At 37.4% G+C, this 12,778-nt stretch overlaps 1 protein-coding gene across 1 annotated transcript; it reads left to right on the top strand.

Annotated features, from left to right (window-relative positions):
• Positions 1-2,763: 2,763 nt before the first annotated feature.
• Positions 2,764-11,894, top strand: rgcc (regulator of cell cycle). Its single transcript, XM_059342203.1, has 5 exons — positions 2,764-2,989; positions 3,275-3,448; positions 7,050-7,157; positions 8,321-8,383; positions 11,184-11,894. Exons 1-5 carry the CDS (start codon positions 2,962-2,964, stop codon positions 11,189-11,191), a joined length of 381 nt encoding a protein of 126 aa, XP_059198186.1. The 5' UTR covers positions 2,764-2,961; the 3' UTR covers positions 11,192-11,894.
• Positions 11,895-12,778: the final 884 nt, after the last annotated feature.

Here is a 12,778-nt window from a genome sequence, read left to right as displayed (position 1 = left end):
CAGAAAACACAACAGCAAATCAGAAAACACAACGACAAATCAGAAAACACAACAAATCAGAAAACACAACAGCAAATCAAAAAACACAACAGCAAATCAGAAAACACAACAAATCAGAAAACACAACAACAAATCAAAAAACACAACAACAAATCAGAAAACACAACGACAAATCAGAAAACATAACAACAAATCAGAAAACACAACGACAAATCAGAAAACACAACAACAAATCAAAAAATATAACAACAAATCAGAAAACACAACAACAAATCAAAAAATATAACAACAAATCAGAAAACGCAACAACAAATCAAAAAACACAACAACAAATCAAAAAACACAACAAATCAGAAAACACAACGACAAATCAGAAAACACAACAGCAAATCAGAAAACACAACGACAAATCAGAAAACACAACAACAAATCAGAAAACACAACAACAAATCAGAAAATACAACAGCAAATCAGAAAACACAACAACAAATCAGAAAACACAACGACAAATCAGAAAACACAACAACAAATCAAAAAACACAACGACAAATCAGAAAACACAACAACAAATCAAAAAACACAACAACAAATCAGAAAATACAACAACAAATCAAAAAACACAACAACAAATCAGAAAACACAACAAATCAGAAAACACAACGACAAATCAGAAAACACAACAACAAATCAGAAAACACAACAGCAAATCAGAAAACACAACAACAAATCAGAAAACACAACAACAAATCAGAAAACACAACAACAAATCAGAAAACACAACGACAAATCAAAAAACAGCAACAAATCAGAAAACACAACGACAAATAAAAAAACACAACAACAAATCAGAAAACACGACAGAAAATCAAAAAACACAACGACAAATCAGAAAACACAACAACAAATCAAAATACACAACAACAAATCAAAAAACACAACAAATCAGAAAACACAACAGCAAATCAGAAAACACAACGACAAATCAAAAAACACAACAACAAATCAAAAAACACAACAACAAATCAGAAAACACAACAACAAATCAGAAAACACAACAACAAATCAAAAAACACAACGACAAATCAAAAAACAACGGCAAATCTCGTCTTTTTGTTTTCTGATTTGTTGCTGTGTTTTTTGATTTGTTGTTGTGTTTTCTGATTTGTTGTTTTGTTTTTGATTTGTTGTTGTGTTTTTCTGATTTGTCGTTGTGATTTGCACTTCAGGGCCACCGTACCTGCAGGATCAATAAACTTTATGTCAGCATCTGATGGAAGAGCAGAAAAGGTTCAAAGGTTCAAACTGTAGATGCAATAGTGACATGCCACCACCAGATGGCGCTCTAACTTAATCTTTGCTGAAATAAATAAATGTCAGTGTGATAAAGTTCTTCCAGCTGATAACATCACCGGAAATGTTGAGCAGTTCTTACATTCTGAGCTTCAAAAATGTGACATAAACTCTAAATATTAACCACAAACATTGGGCTTTTTAGATGAATGAACTCACTCACTGTGCTAATAAAATAAAGTTTAATAAGTCATTTTGAAGAAACTGTTGATAAGGGGAGCTTCCTAAAGGCTCTGGCCCATGTTAAACACACTGAATATGTTAAATATAAATGCTGGAATATATACACTACCGGTCAAAAGTTTTAGAACGACCCAATTTTTCCAGTTTTTTATTGAAATTCAAGCAGTTCAAGCCAAATGAACAGCTTGAAAGGGTCCAAAGGTAAGTGGTGAACTGCCAGAGGTAAATAAAAAAAGGTAAGCTTAACCAAAACTGGAAAATAATGTACATTTCAGAATTATACAAGTAGGCCTTTTTCAGGGAACAAGAAATGGGTTAACAACTTAACTCTATGGAGTCTTGGGCTATTTTGTCCATTTTTGAATTCTTTTCATGTCTTTGTAAGTCATTTTGTGTTTTTTTTGGTCATTTTGTGTCTTTTTTTAGTCATTTTGTGTCTTTTGGTGTCTATTTTTTTCATTTTGTGTCTTTTTTTGGTCATTTTGTGTCTTTTTTTTTCATTTTGTGTCTTTTTTTGGTCATTTTGTGTCTTTTTTTAGTCCTTTAGTGCAACATAAAATGTGATTTTGAATCTTATTTTTACTTTCAAAACACTATCATGCTCAATAAATAATTTTAAATGTTGCAAATGTGCATTAATTTCAGAGTACACTGAGACATTAAACTGCATCATTTTCAATTAAATTCTGGAAAAGTTGGTGTGTTCTAAAACTTTTGACCAGTAGTGTATTTATTACCTTTACTTCGTATAAAAACACTCTTAAAGAACAGAAGCAAACTATCCTTGTCTATAACAGCGTGTTGTGTTTTATTCGCTGCTGCTGCTGCTGCTCTTTGTATGTTAAATCATTATTTGGGACCGAGTCATTGTCTTTGCACTCAAGTTTAAAGTCCTAAACTTTGAGTTTTGATTCCTATACAAGTCATAATGTGCTATTCACCAAATGTAACATACATAGTAGGCCTATTTTTGTTTCCTGAATGATCTGTCTGTATGTTCCTGACTTTGGCCACATTGTGTCCTGATCTGCCTGGTGATACAATATGAAAAGCACTGGGTCATGATTATTAATATCTGAGCATCACACCTCTGCCTGGCAGGTGACACAAGTTGTTTACAAACACACTTTTATGAGGGAGACGTCAGAGGAGTGTAACTGCAGCCGGGAAACTTTTATTGGAAACACACACACACACACACACACACACACACACACACACACACACCCTCCCCCCTGTGCTCCGGCCCCGCCCCCGCTGAGCAGGCTCATTAAAAGGCGGCATTCGTCGGGCTGCTGGTTTAGTTCAGGACCTGCTGGAGCTCTGCACAGAGTGGACTTTACAGTGAGGGACACACCATATATTTACATATCGATATATATACCAATACACAGATTTTGGATCATCTTTGACCTGATAACTGGAATAATGAAGTCACCAAAGCTGAAAAATCAAGGTAAATATTTCATTTTTTTATCATCTATTATGTATATTTGAAGTAAGAGTTGCATGCGGTTTTTTTTTTTTATCAATATCAGTTTTTACTCCAATAACATCATGCGATATTTCATGTGTTATTATGACACTGCATTTAATGTTGTTTTTCCCATTTCATTGAATTTTTACAACATTTTGTAGCCAGAATATTTGGTTCCTCAATCTGATTATTAGCTGGAAGTTTTCTTGTCGATCCCTGAAAGCTTATTTGATCCACTCACACTGATATTTTTCTTTCCTGCAGCGAAAATCGTGAACGAGGAGGACCTGGACGACGTGCTGTGCGAGTTCGACGCGGTGATGGAAGACTTCACCTCTCCGGTGGAGAAGCGACACTTCAGGTACGACGAACACCTGAAGACCATGAAGAGGAGGAGCAGCGCGAGCGTCAGCGACAGCGGCATCAGCGACTCAGAGAGTGAGTCTGACAGCATTTATTAACTGGATATATATATATTCTGCACATTTAGATTTAGACAGGTCTGGCAGTGCTCTCCTGCTGGGATTTTGTTTTTCAAAGTTATGTCAACATTTCTCCCTGGATCATGCAAAAAGTCTTTAGAAAGGAAATATATTAAATGCAAAGTCCCCAATTAGTGAGCTGTGACACTGAGACTCCTGAATGGAGATCAGGCACTGCATAAATTATACAGTTATGTTCTTTTCTCTGCATGTCTTATGGTTAATGATTTGAAGAAGTTGTGCCCATTTGCCACTAAATGCAGCCAGTTATGTCACTGGTTTAGCCTGAGTAATGCCACTCCTCTACTGGAGTCAGTGCTTTTTCCTCCTGCACTGCTCTGAAACGCCTTGGCTTTGCGTGCAGCTTCTTATCGTGTGCAATCAAAAGGGCAAACTGGCAAGCTGTTGCATCCACGCATGTTTGTTCTCACACACAGTTACACATGAACACAGAAAGAAAGAAAGAAAGAGATCCTTGATCACAGTCCAGAGATTTGGAGGTCAGATTAAGCTGCTGCTGCATATTTTGGCTCACCTGCCCCCTTATTGTGGCTGCGCCTCAAAAGTCTTACTGTCATACATCATTCTTACATACAGTGTTTTTAGAAGTATGCTTCCCCAGCTGGAGCGCTGGCCTCAGACAGCTTCATACGCTGACATGCAGAGAAAACTATGCTCCATGTCCCTGTGTGAGCGAGGAGAGTTTCCCAGACACGTGTGAGTGGGCCGGGACTTCCAGAGGAAGATGTGGAAAGATCTTTATAGTCTGCAGCTTTCTGGAAAAGCTGTCTGTGAAGCCATTTAGCCTTTCAGTCACATGCATGACTCCACTAGCTGCATAATAACTGGGGTTCCAGTAGTTTTATGAGAGTGTCATAAATGCCCACAATGTTTACTAATCCAGTTAGAATTTATGTAATTACCACGTTACCACTAAGGATCTTACATTAAGCAACATCAGTGATAAAAGCAGAGGGAGGGAGGGCTTTCAAACCTGCATCTGTGGTGCTAATGAGCTGGTTGATCTGCTGCAGGGATCAGATTCCTGCAGGAGCTCTGTCCTCTCCATGGCAGTCTAATGAAGAGGGACCTGTCCCACACAGGGACAGGCTATTGTGTTGCAGCCTGATGGATGGTTGGACGGTTGATGAATGACATAAACGGTGCAGGGTTCTTAAACGTCCTCTGGACAGCGTGCATGCATGATTGCATGAGGGGAAGTAGTCGGGGTGTGCCATATCGTATCGTTCACAATTATACCGGTATATTCTTTTTATGAATACAAAAAAATGCATATCATGATATTGGCAACATTCCTTCTTCTTGAGTTAGTGGCATAAAGGTTTCCACTTAAAAAACTTCATTCTCCTTTACAATATTTCATTAAAATATGCAATGATTAAGATCAGTGTATATGATGAAATAGTGGCATTTGAATCTGCGAGAGGCACCAAATTTGGGCTTTTATGAAAAAAAAATCTCCAGGGTGCATGCCCCGGACCCCCCTAGTTGTTGTTTTTTTTATTTATTTGCTAATACTCAAGAGTATTTTTTTTGTATTTGGCAACTGTTTGATGATTTGTACCTAATATTTAAGATTTAATTACTTTTATTAATCCCAGTACACGGACTGCCCACTTTACATTACATTTTAGATTTATGGTGGATTTTTATTTTGTTGAATGTTTTTTATTTATTTATACAGACTAAAAAATCATATTTTCTTTATATTTTTCAGTATTTTGTAATATCGTCAAGAATATCGTTACCACAAAAATACCCTGAAAAATTGTGATAATGTTTTGCCCTAGGAAGTAGAGAAAGAAGGGAGAGAGTGAGGAACAAAACTGAGCAGAAATGAAAACTGAAGAGGGATTCATGTCCAAGTCAAACTCCAGCCGCCACAGCCACAGCTCTGTGTGTGTGTGTGTGTGTGTGTGTGTGTGTGTGTGTGCTCCCCGTTGTGTGTGGCGTCTCCTATCTCACGCTGTGTGTTCAGTGCTGAGTGGTGGGAGTGGCGCAGGTCACAGAGGGGGGAGTCAGTAAGTGGTCGACATCTGAGACGCCGTTCAGGTCCGCTGGCGTTCTGCACAGAGCAGCGAGGAGGACTTTAAGAGCTGCTTAATCGGCTTTTTGTCACACACACTTACTTTCTACTTGCAGAGATATCATCGTAGGGGACTTTTGCAAAGATTATACACTTCAACAACCAAGTGAATGAGAATAAAAAGTAGCTTTTTAACAACCTGGTCTCACAGAAATCCGTGAAATAGCCACGGTTTTCGCTTAACTCAAAATCCGTGGAATAGCCACGGAATCGCTCAAATTTCCGTGAAACTGACACGGATTTCACTACAATGCAAGTTAATGCCAGTCATATCCCGTGGCTATTCCAACGTACAAAGTGATTATGTACATTCACTCAGTGAATATTTAGAAAATAAAACATATATTTCTCGCTAGAAATGTGATCAAAATCCATTTTTATGCAGAAACTAAGTCAAAATATTGATTTTTCACTAAAAATGAGAGAACTGTCCGCCATGTTTTTTGTTCTGACCGCCGGGACCTTGAAAGTCACGTGACTTGGAACAAACCAATAGGAACAAATATCCATGGAATAGCCACGGGATATGATGTCATTAACTTGCATTGTAGCGAAATCCGTGTCAGTTTCACAGAAATTTGAGCGATTCCGTGGCTATTCCACGGATTTTGAGTTAAGCGAAATCCGTGGCTATTTCACGGATTTCTGTGAGACCAGGTTCCCCAACTTCACCAGTAGACAGTCAAAATGTGTTACGTTGTGTGGTGGCTTCAAATATGGATCTGGCAGAATCAAAGTGGCCATTATATCATTTATGTAAGCATGCATTTAGAGTTTGGGTGGTAACTAGAACATGAACTGCCCCGCTCTGGTATCTAAACGTGTCAGAAATACATTTTTCTTAAGAGCAGGGGAAGAGCTGAATGACTTCTCTGTGTGGGACAATCTGTTATATTGCTGCCACAATAGACATTTTTTATTTATTTGTATACATGCATATTTTATTTTGTGCAGGCAGTACATTTTACATTTTATTTTATTTATTTTTATCCCATTTTTAATTTATTTTATCTCATTGCATTTTACTGTTCTATTGTTTACTACATCTCTTTGTATTGTGTTATCTATTTATTGTTTGTGCAGCACTTTGGAAACCTTGTGTTTGCTAAAATTGTGCTTTTATATAAATAAAGTGGATTGGACATTTAGTCACTGGGTTAAAGTTGATATTTTTTGCATTGTGGCAGAGCACAAACTCCAGTTTTTACAGCAGTGACTTGTACACTTTGTCTTTGTCCAAGAATGTGTTTGTGTGTATACACACCTCTGTGTGTGCAAATACAAGCACATGCATGTGTGTGACAGCCACAGAGGAAGGCTGTCATTACAGGAGAATGCAGTGATTACAGCCTGGAGCTGCTCCACTGACACACATCACATATCCGTGTTACGTTGGCTAAAAGTGAACTTAGCTCATCTAATCAAACTTCTTCTTGTTTCTCTCTGACAGGTGCAGAGTCTCTCAACAGAAACAGCTTCAGCTTCAGTGATGAGAGGCTGAACTCTCCCACCGTGCTCTCCCCGACCACCAGCTCCCCTCCTCTGATGTCCCCAAAACGTAAGATACACTCCTCGTGCTAAAACACAAGATCAAATAAATGGAGGTTAACTTACCCTGGCAAAGCTCTGGGCCACACAGACTCTCTATAAAGTGACATGGGGTCAGAGAAAGATGTATTACATATGTGGTCCACATGCAGAACATCAACCTCAGTCTCAAGATGCTCATTATAAACCCTTTTTTGAGTAGATTTTTATTAGGTATCATGAGACCAAATCCCAGAGGACAAAATAATTATTAAAACACTTATTTCTAAAGTGATCCTTGATGGAAATAACAATCAGTGGAATAAAAACATAAACCTCCTCGTCCCCATTGCAACTTCAAGCCCATGGTTCAGACTTATTCCCTTAAAAGTGTAGAATCCAGAATCCAGTGTAGAAAGACCAGAATGCGGTAACTATTTACCCTGTTTACTTCTGTTGTTTCCTTTGCTGAGGGTTTTATTCTCTGAATAAGGCAGGTCTTAGACCTACATTTGTAAACTTGATTTGTACTGTGGTGTGTTTTTATGAAATTTTGTACTTGAATGGGTGATGTGTGAAGTACAGTTATTGCTGTAGGCTATTTTATATTTTTCTATCTTTGAAATGTTTTTCTTTATTGTTTTACTATTTATTCTGTTTGTTTTGAGACATGTTTATGGTGAAACCAAAGAGGAATTTCCACTCAGTGGATAATAAAGTTTTCGTATTCGTATTCGTATTCGTATCTAAGTCAAATTTATCTTTAAAGCACATTTAAAAACAACCAAAGTGCTGTACGGACCAGAGCATGTCAATAAAAATGATGCAATCCAAAACAATCCTAATTTTTTAAAATCAAAATTACAGAAATAAACCATACAACTGCACAATCAAACAACTTCTAGAATTTTCTAGATTAAAATCAAAAAATTTGTTCTAAAGTGATGTTACATAACAACGAACAGAACATGGACACAAAAAAACAAATCAGAGGCATAAACTGGAAAAATCTGCCACATGAGTTGGACTCAAATGCTGGAGAGTAAAATGTTGAGAGTGTGGAAGTGATCCATCAACACTCCACACAGAGTCACCTCCACTTGTGTTACAAAACAAGCTTTTGTTCTGCTTAATGAATATGCAGGAGCTCTTTCTGCTGAGACTAAATTCTGAATCTCTTTCTTTGCCTTGCAGCCAAACTGGGCGACACTAAAGAACTGGAGGACTTCATCGCCGACCTTGACAAGACATTAGAGAGTGAGTGTTAATGCACCGCCCGCTGCTCACCATTAACAGGAGCATTTGTTCCCCATGTCAGCGACGCTAACAACCACTCATAAAGTGGAACAAGAGTCCCGCCCCTCAGGTTTCTCAGAAACAAGGATGTGTCAGGCCTGTGGAGGAGCTGGGGCATGTCATGTGGCCCAGGAGGCCTCTGGGGTTACACTAGGAAGACCTGTCAGTCTGCACCAGTGGTGGGAGAAGTATTCAGATTCCTTACTTAAGTAAAAGTACTAATACCACACTGAGAAATGACTCCACTACAAGTAAAAGTCCTGCATTCAAGCCTTACTGAAGTAAAAGTACAAAAGCATCAGCATCAAAACGTACTTATAGTATCAAAAGTGAAAGCTCTTGTTATGCAGAATGGACCCACTCAGATTGTTTTATATATTCTAAATGTATAAGTGGATTAGTATTACTGATGCATGTATGTAATCAGTGTTTATAGTAGCTCATTTTAACTACTTAATATACTGTTATGAGGTTTAATTTTGTTTTTTTAAAACAACAAGTCAAACCACTTTAAATGTATTTTTATGTTAAATCTCGGCCTGAAAAGTAACTAAAGATTTCAGCTAAATGTAGCGAAGTAAAAACTACAATATTTGCCCTTAAATGTAGTGGAGTAGAAGTATAAAGTTACATAAAATGTAAATTCTCAAGTCACTAAATGTTTTTAAATCCCACTAAAAAACCCACCTCTTTTCTCTTGCCTTCGATTAAAGTTTTTTTTTTTGTTTTTTTTTTCCTCCGGCAAGTGCTAGGGAATAGTGTACCCTAGAAATCCCACAGTGCTTTTAAAAAATATCCCATCTTCTTTTAATTTATTTAAAATTAAATTTTGTTTTGTTTTTGTTTTCTTTGTTACCTTTGTCAATTTTGTCAATTCTGTATTTTATTGCACTTTCTTGCACTTTCTTGCACTTTTATGTGAAGCACTTTGGTGCGGCTCAGCCGTCTGTAAATGCGCTATATGACTATCTGACTTGACTACAAGTACCTCAAAATTGTACTTAAGTACAGTACTTGAGTAAATGTACTTAGTTACATTCCACCACTGGTCTGCACCATGCAACCTGTGCACAGTCTGTGTATGTGCATGCATGAAACTGTAACCTGAGAGGGAAATGGCGCCTTGTTTAGTAGCTTGCAGAACGTCATACACAAAGTAATACACGGCTGATTTGACCTCTTTCTTCTCTACTACCAGGCTGTTTGAACTTGCATCAGAGTATGAGGAATGTGTGCTGGTGCTCTGTAAATGTCAGGAATGAGACAGAAGAAGGAGTTGAACCGCTTCCCTTATTTCCATGTTGTTGTTTTTCTCTCCTTCCTCCGCCGCCCTGCTCTGTTCTGTGTTTTGGCCACTGAATGTCCGTCTTTCACTGGCGTCCAGTGGCTGTGTTAATCTGGCCGTGCAGCGAGCCAGCCAGGCAGTCAGCCAGCCCGCCTGTTAGCCCTGAATGGCGTGTTTATTAGGGCCACCAGTGTTTACGATGACCAGCCTGTAAAAGTGAACGTCCGGCGCTCTGAGAATAGGAGAGCTACATGCCCAGTATTAATAACATACTGGGAAGGAGTTGAGGAAATATTAAAGCACATTTTTGAGTTTAAAGAGCCTTTACAGGTACAACATTGGTTAGGTGTTTATTTTAAAGGGAAGATAAGAGCAAAGGACATTTATTTTTTCAATTTACTGAGAGTAACCGCCATGAAGCAGGTGACTAAAGCATGGAAACAATCAAATACACCAAAATTAAGAGCATGGCTATTAACAGCAGAACAAAGTTTAGAGATGGAAAGACTAACTTTTAGAAATAGGGAATAAATACATATTTGGAACAAGTTATACTGTAAAGAAAGGCTGGTAAAAACAGTGGAAATATTTAATCAAATTAAGGAGATGAACTAAATGGTCCCCACACCAACATTAACACTAACACTAACACACACACACACACAGATTCATGAACACGCATACATGCAACACCGCTTATTTTTTCATTATATTATTACTTTTTTTGTTGTTGTTTTTTGTGTCATTAGTTTGTTGTTTATTTCTTTTCTTAGAGATAATCATTTGGGGAATACCAGTTTGCCTTGTACATACACTACTGGTCAAAAGTTTTAGAACACACCAACTTTTCCAGATTTAATTGAAAATGATGCAGTTTAATGTCTCAGTCTACTCTATAGTGTTTTGAAAATAAAAAAAAGATTCAAAATCACATTTTATGTTAAACTAAAGAACTAAAAAAAGACACAAAATGACTTACAAAGACATGAAAAGAATTCAGAAATGGACAAAATAGCCCAAGACTCCATAGAGTTAAGTTGTTAACCCATTTCTTGTTCCCTGAAAAAGGCTACTTGTATAATTCTGAAATGTACATTATTTTCCAGTTTTGGTTAAGCTTACCTTTTTTTATTTACCTCTGGCAGTTCACCACTTACCTTTGTACCCTTTCAAGCTGTTCATTTGACTTGAACTGCTTGAATTTCAAAAAAAAACTGGAAAAATTGGGGTGTTCTAAAACTTTTGACCGGTAGTGTATGTTTGTCTGTTTACCCTATGTTTCTGTTATTTACTTTGTGAATATATACCTTGAAAAAAAAATAAAAAGGGGGGGGGGGGGGGGGGGGGGGGGGTGCAAGGAACAATATTGTAAAGAAAACGAAATGACTCATTATGTTTGTGAAAGTAAGAAGCCTTGCAATAAAGTATTAAAGCCAGGCGTGTTCTAATCATCTCTGTCTCTGTCTCTTCTTATAGGCATGTGACACGGAGACTCACCGCCATCTTGGAGCGTAGCCATGAGGGAGTGGAGGTCTGGAGGTCTGGAGGTCTGGAGGTCTGGAGGTCTGGACCCCCCTTGGAGCAGAAGAACCACCCAACAGGATACAGCTGGATGGCACGGCAACTTCCAAGTGGCTCCAGGACGCCACCAGGTCTAGCCAGCACGCTACTAAAGTTAACCCAGCAGAGCTCTCCTCACTCCAGGCCACCTGGACTGCAACAAGGGTCAAAATTAGCATTGTAGGGACCCTGAGGACAAGATTAGTCCAGCAGCCGTGATGTCATGGACTCCAGGAGACGTCCATGTTGGACATTCGCTGGAACATTTGTTGTCAGATTCACCGACCGGGCCACACTCCCTCCTTCTAAACTGGAGCTGGAAGAGTATTTAAAAATGGCTTTTTATAATAGATATATATTTGTAATTTTATAGAGCTTCTTATTGTAAATTTATCAGTCTTTTTTGGGGGAAATATATTTTTGTATCTTATGTAAATAATAATTGCTTCAAATTCTATTTGACAGTCAGATTATTTGACACTCGTTGACTGGAATAACGTTGGTTTCATGTAAATGTGAACTGAAAACTTAATCCCTTCTGAAAAACTGGAAAGCTATATATGTATTTAATACAGCTAATGCCTGCCAGAGATAATATTAAAGTATGAAATATTGTTCTTTTAGTAACACCTGCATCCTGTCTTTATTTTGGACTTCTGCTTCTCTCAGCTTCTGTTTCAATAATCTGGATTTCATTTAGCTTTATATGGCCTGCAGTTATTTTGTGTTCCCTCTCTCTCAAGCTGTCTGTTTTAGCAAAGAAGAACTGAACTAAAGGGAAATCTAATTATCCAGTCCACATACACTACTGGTCAAAAGTTTTAGAACACCCCAATTTTTCCAGTTTTTTATTGAAATTCAAGCAGTTCAAGTCAAATGAACAGCTTGAAAGGGTACAAAGGTAAGTGGTGAACTGCCAGAGGTAAATAAAAAAAGGTAAGCTTAACCAAAACTGGAAAATAATGTACATTTCAGAATTATACAAGTAGGCCTTTTTCAGGGAACAAGAAATGGGTTAACAACTTAACTCTATGGAGTCTTGGGCTATTTTGTCCATTTTTGAATTCTTTTCATGTCTTTGTAAGTCATTTTGTGTCTTTTTTTTGTAATTTTGTGTCTTTTTTTAGTCATTTTGTGTCTTTTGGTGTCTTTTTTTGTCATTTTGTGTCTTTTTTTAGTCTTTGTGTGTTTTGGTGTCTTTTTTTTGGTCATTTTGTGTCTTTTTTTAGTCCTTTAGTCCAACATAAAATGTGATTTTGAATCTTTTTTTTACTTTCAAAACACTATCATGCTCAATAAAGAATTTTAAATGTTGCAAATGTGCATTAATTTCAGAGTACACTGAGACATTAAACTGCATAATTTTCAATTAAATTCTGGAAAAGTTGGTGTGTTCTAAAACTTTTGACCAGTAGTGTATGTAACATTACATTTACATCTTTTTAAAAAAGCCCTCATATCGGCACTAAAGTAAAAAAAAAAAACAGAATGTATAGGTTTCCTGCAGAAGC

This window comes from Centropristis striata, chromosome 10, assembly GCF_030273125.1.
Source record: "Centropristis striata isolate RG_2023a ecotype Rhode Island chromosome 10, C.striata_1.0, whole genome shotgun sequence".
NCBI classification, from domain to species: domain Eukaryota; kingdom Metazoa; phylum Chordata; class Actinopteri; order Perciformes; family Serranidae; genus Centropristis; species Centropristis striata.
Note: the sequence above shows the minus strand (reverse complement) of the source record. Positions and strands in the feature narration are given on the sequence as shown.